This window comes from Solanum stenotomum, chromosome 2, assembly GCF_019186545.1.
Source record: "Solanum stenotomum isolate F172 chromosome 2, ASM1918654v1, whole genome shotgun sequence".
Taxonomy (NCBI): domain Eukaryota; kingdom Viridiplantae; phylum Streptophyta; class Magnoliopsida; order Solanales; family Solanaceae; genus Solanum; species Solanum stenotomum.
This window is the reverse complement of record NC_064283.1, coordinates 71,406,519-71,425,604: the sequence shown is the minus strand read 5'-3', so window position 1 is coordinate 71,425,604 and position 19,086 is coordinate 71,406,519. Positions and strand designations below refer to the sequence as shown.

Below are 19,086 nucleotides of genomic sequence, written 5' to 3'. Positions count from 1 at the left end.
ATTCATGTTGCGTAAAATTTATTATAAAAAAATGCTTTATATCAGGAAAAATAAATTAAACGAAAATTTATATCATCTCACCTCTATCATTACTGATTAGTAGTGTCATTCACAAACTTTGGAGTTTTCGCCCCAACCTAGATTAGGGGATTGTTAGATCGTAGCTTGGAACGTTGAGATCCTTTCTTTTATCATTTTACCCTTCACCTTTTAATTATCTTCTATTTTCTATGGGGTGGAAGAAATAGAAATAGCTTTTATGTCATAAGATAACAAATATATTGCAATTATATTTATTCATGTATCTAAGTAGCAACAATATTTCTCCTACTATACATAATAAAGATTTGAATAAATGTCTAAGAAATATGTTAGAAATATATCCACTTGTGAAATTGAAAGTATCATTTTAAGAAATTCATCCCATGAATTTGAATTTAGTCAATTATTAATCATATGTCATACATTCGAGTTCTTGAGAATGAAAATTTTTATTAAACGTATCATTCCTAGAAATTAGTTCTGCAATATATAAATTTGAATTCTATTAAATTTTAATATAAATATTACACACCGAATATGAATTAATAAAAATATATATTTATGATTGTGGAGGAAATCAATTATATTAAGAGGAATAGACAAAAACAAAACAAGTGAAGAAAATTGGAAGCTAATGAACTAAATCAAATGGTATAAGAATACTTATGTAATTAACAATATGTAATGCATTTCCTCATATTTGGCTCTAAAAGGAACCATGTAAAAATAGAACCAGATTGTCCTACTTTCATATTTTACCCTGGACTTTGATAAATAAAAAAATCAACCAACATCTTAAATGTATTTTCTTTTCCTAGATAATGATGGTGTTCGAACAGCTAGCTAGACGTCAACTAATACATCATCGAAAATCTAATTACCTTCAACCAACACAAGTACAAGATAACTCTACCTGATCTCCATTACGATACGTTCAATGAACTCGTGTTGGTTATGTCCAAGAAAAAATACACACAGCTATCTTGATTCCACCAAACTCTTCACTTTCCTCTTTCACTTGGTCCAGGCAATGTGCAGCAACAGCAAAATTTTCCATGCTCATATGTAAATAATGGGGGGCAATAATTTCACTTTTAGAACTCAGAACCAATATCTCCATAAATACATTTGCATTATGATTTGGGCGACTGCTTTTTCTGTGCAACGTATTTCCCATATTTCTTCAACACGGCATCTTCAGACGAAATATCCCATAGCTGGAAACGATAAGCAAAGACAAAGTTCTCAGCTCAAAAGCACAGAAACTTCAATTGTTGATTAATTGCCAGAGATTGCTTATTAGAACCAATTATTAGAACCAATAGCTCTTTATGTTGTGTTACCAAAAGTTTCAAAAGGAACAGAACACACCTGCAACTTTCCTTTAGAGCCACCAATAGCAAGAAAAAAAGGGCAATCATCTGAGAAGGATACAGTGAAGACGGCTCCCTGATAGTAATATAAAACAAAAGAGTCTAAGCAACAATTTAAAACCTTTTTCATAACAGGTTTGAGGAAATATAAGCATCAAACTTGAATTTTTAAGAACCACAAAACATTTGAAAATCACATACAGCTTTCGGATTCCTAGATGCGATACAAGAAGGTTGATTGTTGGTCAAATCCCATAATTTAACCTGCAGCACATTTATCAAATTAATAACCAAAATAGCTCTCATCCCACGGAATATATCAAAACTAGGTAATAAGCAGCAGAGACAGATAGAGCGTACCATCTTGTCCGTGGAGCCAGTTGCAAGAAGCTGCCCAACAATACACGAGCAAAGTGAGGAAGACAAATGTTGAAAAGGAAACATTAAACAAGGGTAAAGCCCAAAAAAAAAAAAGTCCCTCTTACATTTGGGACTAGAGGATTGAAGCACAACGAGGACGCTGCTTTATCATGAGCATGGATGGTGAAACTTGGCTTTGTCTCAGAAGTCGAAGCAGAACTAGCAGCACGGATATCAAAACTAGTAACGGTACCGTTCTCCAAGCTGACCTGAAAGTTTTAAGGAACTCTGATTTGGTTAGCAATTTCTTAGTATCTAATATACATCAAGAATGAGATTCCTGACCTGACTTTAAAATGAATTTATTCATCCTTTCCAAAAAACGCTTAGATGCCATACAGTTATAAGGTACAGAAATTTCGTGATTGAGCCAAGGGGAAACATAATCATGCGGCGTTTTGAATTTATCCAGTGTTTATTTTCATTTAAGTCCATAGAGACTCGGAGGCGGGTAAATACTTCCAATTTTCTGTATTAAATAAATAATATATGTCAAAAAGTTCAACAAGCAAAAAATATAAAACTAATATGCACGAGGGAAAAGTAAACTAGTTGTCAAACTTAATTTCAATAACATTCCACCCCCAATCCCATCCTCAATTCTCATACTAATGCTAAGAATCGTTAATAATCTCTCCACTAATGATTCCCACATATCAGAATCAAAAGAATTATATTATCCTGTAGCACACCAAAGCAAATAAAGCCTCAACACAGATTGAATTAATAACAAACATGATGCGAGCACTGACCACAAATGAATGCTCCGAATGCGGATCCCAAGCCAAGCTTTCAACATCAGCACCAACTGAAAACTTAAATCCACTGTGAGAGGGTTTCCTCCCATCCTTCTGCAAGACATGTTGAAACATTAATTAGCATCTTAAAGTAAGAAACTAATCCACAGTCCTAGCTTTCAAGAATAAAGGGGGCAAAAAAGGAGAAGTGTTCTATCACCAAGCAAACTGTATGATCGAATGACCCGCTCAGAAGAATCTGTGGAGCAAATGGATTCCATGCAACTGCTTGAACCTGTCAAACATAGCAAGACAATGAATCTACTTCGTTCAATAATTTGTAAGCAAGTTAGTCTAATGTTCTATACGTAATTCAACTTTCGTCAGTAATATTCCAAACTCTAGCAAAGATGAGATATTTTAACTTTATCTAGGTTACTGGGGTTCTGATACAACACGCTGAGATGTTTATAGAACTGCTAAATTTTCTAAATTCTACCTTGTCAGTATGGTCATTCATAGTGAGATTACAGGCTTCGGTAGTCACATCCCAAACCTTGACGGTATGATCAGCACTAGCACTAGCAAGTATATTCCTGCATAGAATGTTGAATAAGATGATCTGAAGTTTGACTAAGCCTCAAAGAGATGCACTGGCAAGCATCAAACACTCATCAATCAAATTACCATACCTATATTCCTTGTTCCAAGAAAGACCAAGTACTGCATCCTTGTGGCTATCCTTCTTGTATTTGATAGATTTCTGCAAGAAAATTTGCAAAGTAGGTAAATGGAGCATAAAAGTAAATTTTCTCAGACAATTATCATATACTCAGTAAAGACCACCATGCAAATGATAAAAACTGGCAAATCGTTCGCCTTCTCTCATGTTCTTAAAGAGTAAGGTCCTGATTTTATTTTCATTTTTTTTTTTTGGGGGGGGGGAGGGGGGTTAGAGTAAGTTTCTCTTCAAACCAAATAATATGACAATTTAATTCCAAATGCAGAAACTACTATAAGTCTCTCTTCCTACCTCGTGTCTATCTGTCACTCAAAAAGAGCATTGCCAATGCCCACAAGGACAGATGGGGGAGGTTCACATAAAAGCTGGTGCTTGTGGTGCTTTAACCAAAAGAAGGTACTGAGATTATGAACACTGATAGTCACAATATGCCTGCCATGTACGGCATGTTGCAGTAAATAGAGTAGCGGCATGGAGAGTAAGTTAAACAAGAACATGCCGGTTAACCAGAAGTCCAAACCCGTTAAGGAAGCTACTTGACTTGTTGGTACAAACCTAAAGCTCCTTGTAGGGTACCACCTCAGGTTGCTCAAATGGCCATAAATTAGAGTCTGTAAGATAACTAATGCAAATAGTTCCGACTCCAGAATATCAAGCAACAAAGTACAAACCTATTATTGAAGATCTGGCATGTCGCACATGTGTGAAGTAAGAGGGACAATCAGCACTAGTGGAGACATAAACCTGAGCACACTGATCATCTTCGATTGCAAAATGTCATAGCCTACTATTTTTTCATTTTTTTAGTTGATTCTATAAGTTTGCAGTAGCCTACTACTTTATTCCAAATAGAAGTCTCCGGAAACTAGTTCACAATGACATGGAGAATGACCAATGAAAATCTTGACGTATTTCCTACCTTTAGGCATTAACATCTAGAACAAATTTCAGCTGCACAAGCTGACCTAGCATACAAGAGCATTCCAATCGAAAATTGGATCAAAGAATAGAAAGGTCAAATTGCTTAAATTACCTTTTTTCCCTTTCTCTTTATATCAGCGATGCCACCTAAAATAACAGATGGTTGCACCTCATCTATCTACAGAGAAAGAGGACAGTGAGACATGATCAGTAGTGACTCAGGAATTCATAAACATCAGTGTAGAGTCACTTACTATGTCAATGTCCCAAATTTCAATTGCTGGTTCCATTGAACCCACAGCTATGAAGTTACCTATCAACGTATAATTCATTTATTAACATGAGTAAATGAAAAGTTGATTTCAAAGGTAACATATGTTCAAAACCAGTAAGAGAAAATACTTCAGCAGCATGAAGGTCAACTTCAAGCAGAACCATACCTCTCTCCCCGCCTTTAATAGGGCAATCAAGCCATGCTGTGCAGAGAGGAAATGCAGGTATAATAAGAGCATGGTGAACATACATGTTTGTTTCAGCATCTGATAGATCTTCCAAAATCATTATCTGTTGGCACAGATCAGAGTCACAAATCAAAGGGCAATCAAAATGAAACTACCTGGACCATACAGATGGAAGTATTATCAAGCCGTTGAGTCGTGAAGTTCTACTTGCCTCGAGATGACTGACATCATCCTCATTGCTCGCACAAACTATAACAAAATCATCAGGTCTTATTATCATGTCATCATCTTCTTCAGAGTCATTGTCCTGAAAGAATAATTTTCTGAGTTAGTAATACTTGAATGGATAAAACATGATGAAACAACAAATTGATCATAGTACAACCTTATCCTTGAGATATGGGTCCATGTCATTACTTGCGTAGTACAAGTCTTTGAGTCCTGAACCAAAAAGCTCAATTCCTGACAATGTCAAACATCATGCAAAAAGAGAGAGAAGTTAGGAATAGTTTTCCAAATAAAAATTGATATAAACTAGGCTTGGGAAAAATCAATATGAAAAATATTTATCTTATCAAAAAGAGTTGAATATAAAAAATACTGCCAGTACATTAGATATTAAAAAAAAAACTATGTTCAACCCAAATCAACATATGAGTCAATGCACTAAGTTTACCCTCCTCCTCTTCATCGTAGTTGTCCATGTCCAGTTCCTTTAAACCATCTATTATGTCATCAGTTCCTGCAGAAGAAACTTGCGTAGCCTTTCCAAGTGCATCAGCAGCAGCTAATGCAATAGCAACTTCATCATCCTCATTTTCCTCGGATTCATCAACATTCATATCTTCTTCAGCCTCCTCCTCATCACTATCTTCACTGGAAGGGGAGTAAAGAAACAGTCTTTCAAGAGTAGGGCAAAGTAAAGATTACACAGAACGTAAGTATCAAGTTTAATTCCAAGAAATATAGGTTTTTAATCAGTCAATGTTAATTACATTTACACCTCGTTTGGATGGTTGTTACCCATTGTACTGTATTGTAATGTTAGTTTAAATACAATATTTGTTCTGATTGTTACTTAAATTTTATTAAATTGTACCATTAAATCTATCGTTAGGTAACGACGAAAAGTACCATTACGTGTAATGACCGATTTGGTGTGATCAAGTAGTTAGCTTAATTTTTTCTTCTCATTATATCACTACTTACTATTTAATAACCTGATTTTATCCTCGTCCCTACTATATGTTGTTTTATTACTGTCTGTTGTTTCCTTTATTTCTACTACTTCTTTTTCTAGACTGTTTGTATCTTGAATCGAAGGTCTACCGGAAACAATCATTCTACCTTTGAGCTAAAGGCTATGTTGCTCGGACTCTTCAAAAAGGCCAATGGGTGCGTGTCAGATTCACCAAAAGTAGTGTATTTTTGAAGAATCCGAGACGAGTGCGGCATCAAAAGTGAAGAGTCCGCGCAACTAAGGCTAAAGGTCACACTTGCGTATAATCTACCCTCCCCATACCCCCACTTTGGGGAATTACACAAAATATGTTTGTAGTTGTTCGCTCTATCTTGTATCCTACGGATACAATTTCTTGCAGGTTTATCTTCCAAATCATTGATGTGTGACGTTATGTAGGTAAGAACAATACAATCTATCCAAATATTGTGTTCATTTAAGCATACAACACAACATATTATAAAACAATAAATAACAACTATCCAAACAGAGTGTTACCCACAGCAAAAAGCTTTTCCCTGTGAATTGTATGATATCAGAAAAGCATCAGTGTTGCCGAATCAAATAACATGCAATACACCACCTGGACGGTTAATTCATTCTGATAATGCTCACTCACTCACTGAAACAGGTTGATATTTAGCCTAGCCGTTTCAGCAGAACTGATTTGATTGATACTAACGATTATGCATCATTCGGAAACACCCTTTCCACCTTCACGAGGTAATGATAAGTTCTGCCTACATTCTAGGCTCCTCAACTTGGGTTCTCACCACTTTCGGATATTGGGGAAAAACATTATGAAAAAATTTACACGTACCGTTTATCAAGAAGACCACTCTTCAAAATCTGTTCAATTTCCTCCTTTGAAGGTGGATCAGCCTCAGCTGGTACAGACTTTGCAACCCCTTTGGGAACCCATGAAATAGCTGCTATCATTCTTAAACTGCTTTATTAACCTACAACCACAAACAAAAACACCAGTATGAGAAGAAATCAAATCAACAATAGAGACAAGGATGATTAAACAAATTCACAAAGTAATTACCAAAAATCAAACTATTCGCTAGAAGATTATTCAGCCAATAAGAGTTTGCGTTAATTAGAGATTCAGAAAGAAAAAATTGTGAAGAGTTTGATGTTACAGAGAAATATGGCACCTAGGGTTTTAGCAGGAACTTAAGGAAGAAGGTGATGCATTTATTAGCCACTCTTTGGACCCTGTTTAAGATATAGCCATTAATTTATAATAATTTGTATATTTAGCCACTTCATAAATAACTTTAATTGTGAACTATCATTTTTATTTTGACGTTTATATCAGTATTAATGGCACAAGGAGTTGTTGTACTAGGGGCAAATGTGGGGTACAAAAAATTAAAATACTCCAAAAAGAGATGGCCCTCCACAAATTGTGTAGCTATGATAATACTGAATCTGATCATACAATAAAATTAATAATACACAAATTTTAAATAATATAAAGTTGTAAATAATTTTATTCTGTTTATATGGCAATGATAGTGGAAAAAAAATAAGTAATAAACAAGAAAAAATCTCAACACTTTGGAGAAAGATAATTTTTAAGAGAAAATGATTAAACTTTCAGAAAAAGCTCATTTATGTCATTCATTAAAACTTTGACTCATCTTTGTCATTGTTGTTAAAGAAAAGGCTCATTCATGCCACTTTTTTTAACTCCGATTTTGCAAAACTATTTTTACATCCCAAACAATGTTTAACACTTTTCGAATGAAGTTTTTGGATCAAATGTACTCTTTTTGCTTCTTCTTCCTTCTTCCGTAAGAAGACTAAAAACACATAAAGAACATAAACAACTCCCAAATTTTCAAGATCTTTAATTCTTCACGCTGTTAGGTATTTTAATTATTTTTCAGTAGTTGTGACATTTGTTTCACCCAAAAGAATAAAAATTGAAAAGAAAAGCTTTAAATTGATATACTGCCCATCTCAAATTATCTATCGTGATTCATATTTTAATAATGTAAATATTTTAATGAAAAATTATATTTTAAGACTTAATGAGGATAAAATTATAATTATATTTCAATATTTTTTTTTGATAACATATTTCAATATTTTTTTGAGATGTACATTATATTAGTTTAAGAAACACGATAAATAATTTGAGACAAAGAAAATAATGTTGTAAGTTTTTAAATCAACTTATTACTAGCTGTTTAATAGGACTGACGAAAAGGAAATTAATAACCTTTATTGTTAATTTGACTAAATCCAACGAATCGAGTTTAATATATAGTATATTATATACTTCTTGCAGTTAATATTAAAGTTGATGTACTACCCATAGCCAGTATCTTATTATTTAAATGTTGCACTAATTTTTTTATAATAATAATTATAACAAAATCTTATAATATCCCCCAATATACTGTTTCTGTAAATAATTTGAGATTCTTTATTTTAGATAGATAGATAAGACTTTGAGAATTAGTTGTAATACTTTATTTTTACTGCTAACTTGCTGCTCATTTTGCCCCCCTTTGGTTGAGACGCGAATAGATATCTCGCTATTTTTAACAAGATTTATGTTTATTATAATAAAACTTTTCACTAATTCAACAAAAATTTTCTTGACTTTATCTCCTATATAATATAATACAATTCAATCACAATGTACCATTCAAAGAAATGACTGGACATATCCTCCACACTAATATCCAAAAAAGTAAAATTCCTTAATTTCTTAATAAATAGGGATACTATTCGCATTTTCTTTTAACATTATTAAGATAATATCAAATTATTGGTAAAAGATAAGTCATAAATAAAAACTTGTTTATGATATTAGACATATTAACTTTCTAGAAAAAAATTTAGACACATTTTCTTTACATTGTTATTCAGTGAAAGAATCTAGACAATATCTTAGTCAATGAAGACATTTCTTTCACACTAATCTTCAAAAATAAATTTAGTTAATTACTTGACAACAAAGTCTCTTTCTTTTAAGATACTATTTAATTTTCCTATGATAATATATAGATAAAATTATCTCAATAAATCATAAATAAAAACTTATTTATTATATTGAACACAATAACTTCTAGAAAAGGAATTTAGACACATTCATTTCACGTTGATATTCAATAAAAGAATCTGGACAATATCTTAGTCAATCTTCACACCAGAAGTCAAGAACACTGAAATAAATTTTTTTCCAACATTATTTAGATAATAACATCAGATTATTTGTATAAAGACTAGTGAGAAAAAATAATAATTAAATCATAACATAATAATATCAACTTAATTTAATTAATCTAATAAAATTCAATTTTTAACTCCAAGTAAAAGGTAAAAATATCTTTGTGTTCCCCAAAAGGGATATTTTGGGATATTCACACATTCCGTTGATCATGCCACGTCATTTTCTAATCACATACCTCCACGTCACCATCTTCAATTCATCCTAACCGTTCATTTATAACCTAACGGTTGTAAATCCATTATTCCAGATGCTTCCAAATTTTTAAACCATAGTTAGCTAACTAACCAATTCCCGCAAAACGTGTCTCCACTGGTGGAGAATAAACCATAGTTAAGTAAAGGGTAAATGTGGACTAATTCATGCCATTAGTCAAGAAATGTTATTAGAGCATTACAAGGTTATTCATGTCATGAATGACCAAAACAACCAACTAAACCACATTATTTATTTTAACTTATTTAAACAACTTTTTAACTTTAACTAGTTTAGTTTTGACTTAATTCCAACACTAAATCTGCCAACTAAACCATATTATTTATTTGAACTTATTTAAACAACTTTATAACTTTAACTAGTTTAGTTTTGACTTAATTCCAACAACTAAATCCACCAACTAAACAACTCAAAACTAAATTTAAAGTCAAGTGTCAAAACTAGATGGATACAAATCGATCTTGCAAGAAAATCAATTTTGTCATCAATAGAATCAACTAGTGTTGGTACTAATGCTTAACAAACACATTATTCCTAAATTAAAACTTAATATCAATACTAGATGGATGGACACAAATCGATCTTGCAAGAAAATAAATTTTGTCATCAATAGGATCAACTAGTGTTGGCACTTATGCTTAAGAAACACATTATTCCTAAATTAAAGCTTAGTATCAACACTAGATGGACACAAATCGATCTTGCAAGAAAATCAATTTTGTCATCAATAGGATTAACTAGTGTTGGTACTTATACTTAACAAATATATTATTTCTAAATTTAAAGTTAAGTGTCAAGACTAGATGGACACAAATTGATCTTGCAGGAAAATCAATTTTGTCATCAATAGGATCAACTACTGTTGGTACTTATGCTTAACAAACACTTTATTACTAAATTAAAGTTTAATATCAACACTAGATGGACACAAATCGATCTTAAAAGAAAATCAATTTTGTCATCAATAGGATCAACTATTGTTGGTATTTATGCTTAAGAAACACATTATTCCTAAATTAAAGATTAGTATCAGCACTAGATGGACACATATCGATCTTGCAAGAAAATCAATTTTGTCATCAATAGGATCAACTAGTGTTGGTACTTATACTTAACAAATATATTATTTCTAACTTATAGAAAAGTGTCAACACTAGATGGACACAAATTGATCTTGCAAGAAAATCAATTTTGCATCAACTAGTGTTGGTACTTATGCTAAACAAACACTCGATGGACACAAACAAATTATCACAAAATTAAAGCTAAGTATCAATACTAGATGGACACAAACACATTATAAAATTTAGAAATACCAAACCTTATCTCCTACTTTGATGAAAGAAGCTTGTATCAACTTTTTTAGATGTTCAGCTTCCTCAGTTGCCTAGCCCGCAAAATCAACCCTTTCAACCCTAGAAAATGATTCAATAAATCCCAAATTGGTCAAGGCCAGCAAAATCCATCATTTCACTCAAACACAAATTGGAAGAGAGAAACTCAAGAAAACAAATGCTAGTCTATTTGTTCCTTAAGCTATTCTTTTTTTTCATTTTTGCTTCACAAGCAGTGCATACAAACATGAAACAGTAAACAGTTTTCATCTAAGGAAACACAATGATTACAAGTCAACCATGACACCCACAACTTCATAAAAATCCATCAAAACAAAGAGTTAAACTGAAGGTAACTACCAAGCCACTCAAAAACAAAAATCATAACCTTGTAAAAACATTATTATTAGAAACCCCACATAGTAAAAACCAAAACCCAACTCCAAAAAAACTTCAAAAACTGATCTTGATCATCAAAAACTCAATGGAAAGAAAAGAAAACAAAAAGACACATGTTTTACTCGAAATAAAATTCCCAAAACCACACAATCAAGATTAGAGATATGTGTTCATTGAAGTGAAGAATTGGACATAGAAATACAGTAAAGCTTAAAGGGTGTTGAGGGAAGCTAAAGAAAACAAATGCTAGTCTATTTGTTCCTTAAGCCATTTCTTTTTTATTTCATTTTTGCTTCACAAGCAGTGCATACAAACATTAAACAGTAAACAATTTTCATCTAGCACACCCGATGATACCCACCCAATAATTGATTGAACTTGGTAATAGTTGATGGATAAATGAGATTCTAATTATAGAAGCATCAGGCTATAAGAGTAAAGCAATATTCTCATGGGACATGATATCCTATTTTAATACAAACCTTTACGGCAATATCAGGAGCTGAACCTCCCTGATTGCACGGCCTCAGCAAGAGCAGTACCTCCCTCACCAATATTGCAACTGCAGGAGAAATCATCTTTAGGAAAAATGAGACAAAATGAACTCATGAAACATCAGAGGTATAAAGAAAAAAAAAAGGCATACCTTGGAGTTAAGCCCAAACCACCAGATGTATACTCCCTCTGTTGCCGGCCACCTATTGCAGCTGCCAGCCACGCGCTGCTGCTGCCGCCGGTCTGCGCTGTTGCTGTTGCGTCCTGCAGCGTCGGTCGGGGATGGGTGGCTCGACCTGCAACGCCGGTCGGGGATGGGTGGGGGTGACCGCCGGTCGGGGGTGGGTCGGGGTTGAGAGGAGTGAGAGAGGTTAGGAGAGAAAAAGATGACTTAGGGTTTTAGGGTTTTGAGCTTATCATTTTTTTTAAAAGAAGTATTAATTTACTGATCACGGAATGTCGATATTTTTTAAAATAATTATTTATATTTAAAAATATTTAATAAATATCAACATCGTAAAGTTGATATTATTTAAATAAAATAATAATTTAAATATACCGACCTCTTAAGGTTGGTATTTATTAATTTATTTTAATATAAACTCACCTCTAGAGGTCGATTTTATTAATTAAAATTATATGTAGACACATAATTTTTTACCGAACCTAAAATTTTACACCATTTTTTTAGAGTTTAAATATTTTAAAAATCTAAATTAAATATTTTTGAATTTTATCTTATTTTATTAATTTTATTTTAAAAGATATGAAAACTACAAAAATAAAATCACACTTTAAGATACATTTTGTTTTTAATTTATTCAAAGTTTTAATAATAAATTAGTGATTTTAATTTTTATATTTTTTGATCTAGCTATTTAATTTTTCCTAGTTAATATTATTATTATTATTATTATTATTATTATTATTATATTCTTATTTATTAACAACAAAATAAAATTAAAAAAAATAACTTACCCATTGCCCTTAGCCCCACTAACCTACCCCCATACACTCCCACTCCCTCACATTCTCCTCAACTAAAAAAATCAGCAACCAAATACACAATACATACCCACACATATCTATACAGACACTACACAATCTTTCCTACATACCAAAAAACGTACATAAAACAAAAAGGAGAGAAAAAGCAGAAAAACAGAAGAAGAAAATTTAGTAACATACTTACCCTCCCACACATATAGCATACGTATTCCTCTTCATATTACATATTTTTTTTCTTTCGATTAAAAAATAAAGATTGAATTCGAGATTTATTTTTTGCGGTTTCAAGTTCGTGGCACCTGATTGTTAGTCCTTTTTTCTCGTGAACTAATTTTCACAAGAGGTAACACTTATTTATATTCTATTTTTGTATGACGTTATGCCATGATTGTGCAAGAATTGATTTCAATATATTAAAGTTGTTCAGATTTCGTATGTGTTTAATCTGTTAATATTCTTTAATGTTATAATATTTAAATATATGTGAACATGTTATATCTTTAAGTTTAGAATAAAATTTGTATAATATGATAATTATTCATTGTATGCTAAAAAAGGGTATGATATTTACTTATTTTTATTGGGCGTGTGGATGCTATATTCTACTTTTATAAAATAGTTGAGGTTTTGATAAGATACATTTCAAATTTTTGTGTTAATTGTTCTCCTATACGTATGTTTATTAGTATGTTTATGTAGATTATTATGGATCATTTTCTGGTATAATAATGGTTATTAGTAGGTGGTATAATTGACGTCAACTCGTATTAATTGTAGTTTGACTTATGTTATTTTGCTGGGCACAATGGTATACTTTATTGATTTAATTTGGTTTTTGTTTTAATAGTGAATTTGTTCATAAAAAATAATAATCTAAATAGGGTACTAATGTTTATTGACTTAGTGTTTATTGTATATGTCCAACTCCTTAAGAAGAAGGATGTTTCTTACGTAATAAATGTTCATAGTATAGTTTTATTTCATGATTATATAAGACTTGATTCCAATATTATGAAATTGCTCGAAATTTATGTGTTTAATTTTGATATTATAATGTTGAAATATAATTGTTTAAAATCTTACATATAACTAAACAATGAAGATATTTAGAATGTTGAAACTATTTATTCTAATATTTAAGGAAATATTTTTAATGTGATATATTGACAACTATTATAAGAATAACTCATTATGCATTAGAAAAATATTTTTTAAATTTTTGTTAGTTCATGTAACAATAATAATTAAATTTCATCTCAATTAAGAATATGGTTTCACATCTTTTTTAGATACTTAAGAAACTCGGCCAAATTCAAGGATGCGGTTACGCACCTTGGCCAAATTCAAGGATACGGTTACGAACCTTGGCCAAATTATTTTGATAATTAAACTTTCATTAATTTAAATCAAGAGGTGTAAATAGGAATTATTAGGTGTGAGGTATTCGAGAGGAAAAGACAGTTATGCCTCTAAATGTCAAGACCACGAATGCGGTTACGCATCTAGGTTGAGACCCAATAAAAAAAATAAACAAACCATGGTCTGTAGACACGATATATCCAAAAGATAGTAAATAAGTATAAGTCAATAAAAGTGGTTGTGCTAAAACTACGGGAATCGAGGGATACCTAATACCTTCCCCTCGGTCAACAGAATTTCTTACCCGAATTTCTGGTTCGCAGACCAAATAAAGAGTCATTTCCTTTTGATTAGGGATTAAACAAAAAGGTGACTTGGAACACCATAACTCAATTCCAAGTGACGACTCTGAAAAAATAAAATGATCCCTAAATCAATATCGTCACTTAAATTGGAAAAACCCTCACCGCCCGTGCGCAAAAAGGGGTATGACAATATAAATTATAAATTTAATTTAAATACACATCAACAAAAGTTTAATTTTATAAATTTAATTTATATACCTCCTAAATATATAAATTTTATTTTATCGATCAACAATAAAGTTTATCAATATCAAATTTAATATATAACTCTCCTTGAATTGATCATCGGTAATTGATAATGTATTTCATATATGAAACACTAATATATAAGACTTGATTTGTTAAACTACTTGAGGAGTATATAATTTATCAACGTATTTCATACTCCGATGAATTATCATTTACAAGTCATTGCCTACGATATAATCACTACACTTGACATCCATTCAAGATCGAACATAATAATCTTGATAGAACTTGGATTGTACAGTAATTTACGATGTTCTATTGTCTATTTCATAAAACGAGATAAGACATTGAAGGTTATATACGTACAAATAATTAAAAATTAATTATATAAATATAAAATTTATAATTAATTGTTATCATGACATTTCTATGAGTATTATCTCGCATATCATACTTGAGTGGATTATATGTTAGCTCTTCACCTCTACATCATTACATGAGATATTAAGTTCATGATTTGTCGACGGACTGATAAAATTTGTACATTACTCTAGAAATATAAGTATAATTATCTCTTAATTCATATCAATGTAGTTTCATACTCTAAATATGGAATATTGATGTTTTTGGTTTATTCCACGAATTCTAACTTTTTATTTATAAAAGTATACAAAATTGTTACACTTTTTTAAACAATTAATTGTAGGTGTAAAATGAAAATTTAATATTATGCTAGCAAAATTATGATTAATAGGAAAATTTTAAACTAAGTTCTCTATGTAGAACGTGTTTTTAGCAAGTTTCAGTTTCAAGTGGTTTATAGCTTAGTATTGATTGTGAGCATATAATAGATAGTGAATCTGTTTGTATTGGGTTTAACTTTTATACTGGTCCAACTGGGTAGAGTTGTAGTCAGCTTGAGTTGTTAGCATCAACTTGAATTTTTAAGTACCATCTTGCCCGTGAAGCCAGTTGCAAGAAGCTGCCCAACAATACTCGAGCAAAGTGAGGAAGACAAATGTTGAAAAGGAAACATTAATTAAGGGTAAAGTAAAAAAAAAAAGAGTCCCTCTTATATTTGAGACTAGAGGATTGCACAATGAGGATGTTGCTTTATCATGAGCATAGATGATGAAACTTGGCTATGTCTCAGAAGTCGAAGCATAACTAGCAGCACGGATGTCAAAACTAGTAACGGTACCGTTCTCCAAGCTGACCTGGAATTTTTAAGGAACTCTGATTTGGTTAGCAATTTCTTAATATCTTCATGACTTTAAAATGAATTTATTCATCCTTTCCAAAAAAAAACTCTTAGGTGTCATACAGTTATAAGGTACAAAAATTTAGTGATTGAGCCAAGGGGAAACATAATTATGCAGCGTTTTGAATTCATCAAATGTTTATTTTCATTTAAGTACATAGAGACTCGAAGGTGGATAAATACTTCCAATTTTATGTATTAAATAAATAATATATGTCAAAAAGTTCAACAAGCAAAAAATATAAAACTAATATGCACGAGGGAAAAGTAAACTAGTTGTCAAACTTAATTTCAATAACATTCCACCCCCAATCCCATCCTCAATTCTCATACTAATGCTAAGAATCGTTAATAATCTCTCCACTAATGATTCCCACATATCAGAATCAAAAGAATTATATTATCCTGTAGCACACCAAAGCAAATAAAGCCTCAACACAGATTGAATTAATAACAAACATGATGCGAGCACTGACCACAAATGAATGCTCCGAATGCGGATCCCAAGCCAAGCTTTCAACATCAGCACCAACTGAAAACTTAAATCCACTGTGAGAGGGTTTCCTCCCATCCTTCTGCAAGACATGTTGAAACATTAATTAGCATCTTAAAGTAAGAAACTAATCCACAGTCCTAGCTTTCAAGAATAAAGGGGGCAAAAAAGGAGAAGTGTTCTATCACCAAGCAAACTGTATGATCGAATGACCCGCTCAGAAGAATCTGTGGAGCAAATGGATTCCATGCAACTGCTTGAACCTGTCAAACATAGCAAGACAATGAATCTACTTCGTTCAATAATTTGTAAGCAAGTTAGTCTAATGTTCTATACGTAATTCAACTTTCGTCAGTAATATTCCAAACTCTAGCAAAGATGAGATATTTTAACTTTATCTAGGTTACTGGGGTTCTGATACAACACGCTGAGATGTTTATAGAACTGCTAAATTTTCTAAATTCTACCTTGTCAGTATGGTCATTCATAGTGAGATTACAGGCTTCGGTAGTCACATCCCAAACCTTGACGGTATGATCACTACTAGCACTAGCAAGTATATTCCTGCATAGAATGTAGAATAAAACGATCTAAAGTTTGACTAAGCCTCAAAGAGATGCACTGACAAACATCAAACACTCATTAATAAAATTACCACACCTATATTCCTTATTCCAAGAAAGACCAAGTACTACATCCTTGTGGCTATCTTTTTTGTACTTGATGGATTTCTGCAAGAGAATTTGCAAAGTAGGTAAATGGAGCATAAAAGTAAGCTTTCTCAAACAATTATCATATACTCAGTAAAGACCACCATGCAAATGATAAAACTGGCAAATCGTTCGCCTTCTTTCATGTTCTTAAATATTAAGGTAATAATTTTATTTTCATTTTTTTTTGGGGGGGAGGGGGATTTTTCAACAATTGATATTTGGTGTGCATTAAATAATTTCCACTTGTCTGCTGCCATGACGAACTAACAAAATAGTGGTTTAGAGTAAGTTTCTCTTCAAACAAAATATATGAAATTTAATTCCAAATTTAGAAACTATTATAAGTCTCTATGTCTCTTTTCCTACCTCGTGTCTATCTGTCACTCAAAAAGAGCATTGCCAATGCCCATAAGGACAGATGGGGGAGGTTTATATAAAAACTGGTGCTTGTGGTGCTTTTACCAAAAGAAGGTACTAAGATTATGAACATTGATAGTCACAATATGCCTACCATGTACGACATGTTGTAGTAAATAGAGTAGCAGCATAGAGAGTAAGTTAAATAAGAACATGCCGGTTGACCAGAAGTTCAAACCCGTTAAGGTAGCTACTTGACTTTTTGGGTACAAACCTAAAGCTCCTTGTAGGGTACCACCTCAGGTTGCTCAAATGGTCATAAATTAGAGTCTGTAAAATAACTAATACAGATAGTTCCTACTCCAGAATATCAAGCAACAAAGTACAAACCTATTATTGAAGATATGGCATGTCGCACATGTATGAAGTAAGAGGGACAATCGGCACTAGTGGAGACATAAACCTGAGCACACTGATCATCTTCGATTGCAAAATGTTATAGCCTACTATTTTTTCATTTTTTTAGTTGATTCTATAAGTTTGCAGTAGCCTACTACTTTATTACAAATAAAAGTCTCCGGAAACTAGTTCAGAGTGACATGGAGAATGACTAATGAAAATCATTGATGTATTTCCTACCTTTGGGCTTTAACATCTAGAACAAATTTCAGCTGCACAAGCTGACCTACCATACAAGAGCATTCCAATCGAAAATCGAATCAAATAATAGAAAGGTCAAATTGCTTAAATTACCTTTTTTTCCCTTTCTCTTTATATCAGCGATGCCACCTAAAATAAAAGATGGTTGCACCTCATCTATCTACAGAGAAAGGGGACAATGAGATACGATTACTATGTCAATGTCCCAAATTTTAATTGTTGGTTCCATTGAACCCACAACTATGAAGTTACCTATCAACGTATAATTCATCCATTAACATGAGTAAATGAAAAGTTGCTTTCAAAGGTAGCATTTGTTCAAAACCAGTAAGAGAAAATATTTCAGCAGCATAAAACTCAATTTCAAGTAGAACCATACCTCTCTCCCCCCTTTAATGAGACAATTAAGCCATGTTATGCAGAGAGGAAATGTAGGTCTAATAAGAGCACGGTGAACATACATGTTTGTTTCACCATCTGATAGATTTTCCAAAATCATTATCTGTTAGCACAGATCAAAGTCACAAATCAAAGGGCAGTCAAAATGAAACTAACTGGACAATACAGATGGAAGTATTATCAAGTCGTTGAGTCGTGAAATAAGTTCTACTTGCCTCGAGATGACTGACATCATCCTCATTGCTTGCACAAACTATAACAGAATCATCAGGTCTTATTATCATGTCATCATCTTCTTCAGAGTCATTGTCCTGAAAGAATAATTCTCTAAGTTAGTAAAACTTGATCGGATTAAACATAATGAAACAACAAATAACCAAATAAGTTAATCTTAAGGTTAGAACTCATTCAATTCCCCAGTAGAGCCGTCATTCTATTTTATTTAAAAACATACTTAGACTGGTTTTAAGAGTCGTTACTTAATTTTTAAAGTAAAATTAAGAAAACTTTATTTTTCAAATAGATTAAAACAGAAATCTAATGAAAATATTCTAAGGGGTTTGGAGTTCTTATTAGCATTTTGGGAAGGGTTTGAAAGCACCCAAAATGTCTGCTTACACACGATTATTTGATAATTAACTATTTGGCTAAT

The 19,086-nt window shown here is 32.1% G+C and overlaps 2 protein-coding genes and 1 pseudogene across 6 annotated transcripts in view; 1 reads left to right on the top strand and 2 right to left on the bottom strand.

Moving 5' to 3' along the window:
• LOC125857233 (heavy metal-associated isoprenylated plant protein 20-like) overlaps positions 1-19,086 on the top strand; it is a 287,045-nt gene that overhangs the window by 1,942 nt on the left and 266,017 nt on the right. The gene's annotated exons all lie outside the window — the stretch shown is intronic.
• On the bottom strand, positions 789-11,979 carry LOC125857194 (uncharacterized WD repeat-containing protein C17D11.16-like). Of its 4 annotated transcripts, none has more exons than XM_049536879.1 (19): positions 11,782-11,973; positions 11,618-11,697; positions 10,724-10,808; positions 6,757-6,895; positions 5,373-5,572; positions 5,082-5,158; positions 4,908-5,003; positions 4,676-4,799; positions 4,490-4,548; positions 4,348-4,413; positions 3,265-3,335; positions 3,072-3,168; positions 2,793-2,867; positions 2,588-2,686; positions 1,901-2,044; positions 1,776-1,805; positions 1,617-1,679; positions 1,414-1,491; positions 789-1,259 (listed from the first exon to the last, which is right to left on the bottom strand). In XM_049536879.1, the coding sequence occupies exons 4-19, from the start codon at positions 6,873-6,875 to the stop codon at positions 1,176-1,178; spliced, it is 1,482 nt and encodes a 493-aa protein (XP_049392836.1). In that variant the 5' UTR covers positions 6,876-6,895; positions 10,724-10,808; positions 11,618-11,697; positions 11,782-11,973; the 3' UTR covers positions 789-1,175. The 4 variants fall into 4 exon arrangements, with proteins under 4 accessions (XP_049392836.1, XP_049392834.1, XP_049392835.1 ...); XM_049536877.1 differs by having other exon boundaries at positions 10,724-10,817; positions 11,782-11,831; XM_049536878.1 differs by lacking the exon at positions 10,724-10,808 and having other exon boundaries at positions 11,782-11,979.
• Positions 11,631-18,950, bottom strand: LOC125856262 (uncharacterized WD repeat-containing protein C17D11.16-like; annotated as a pseudogene).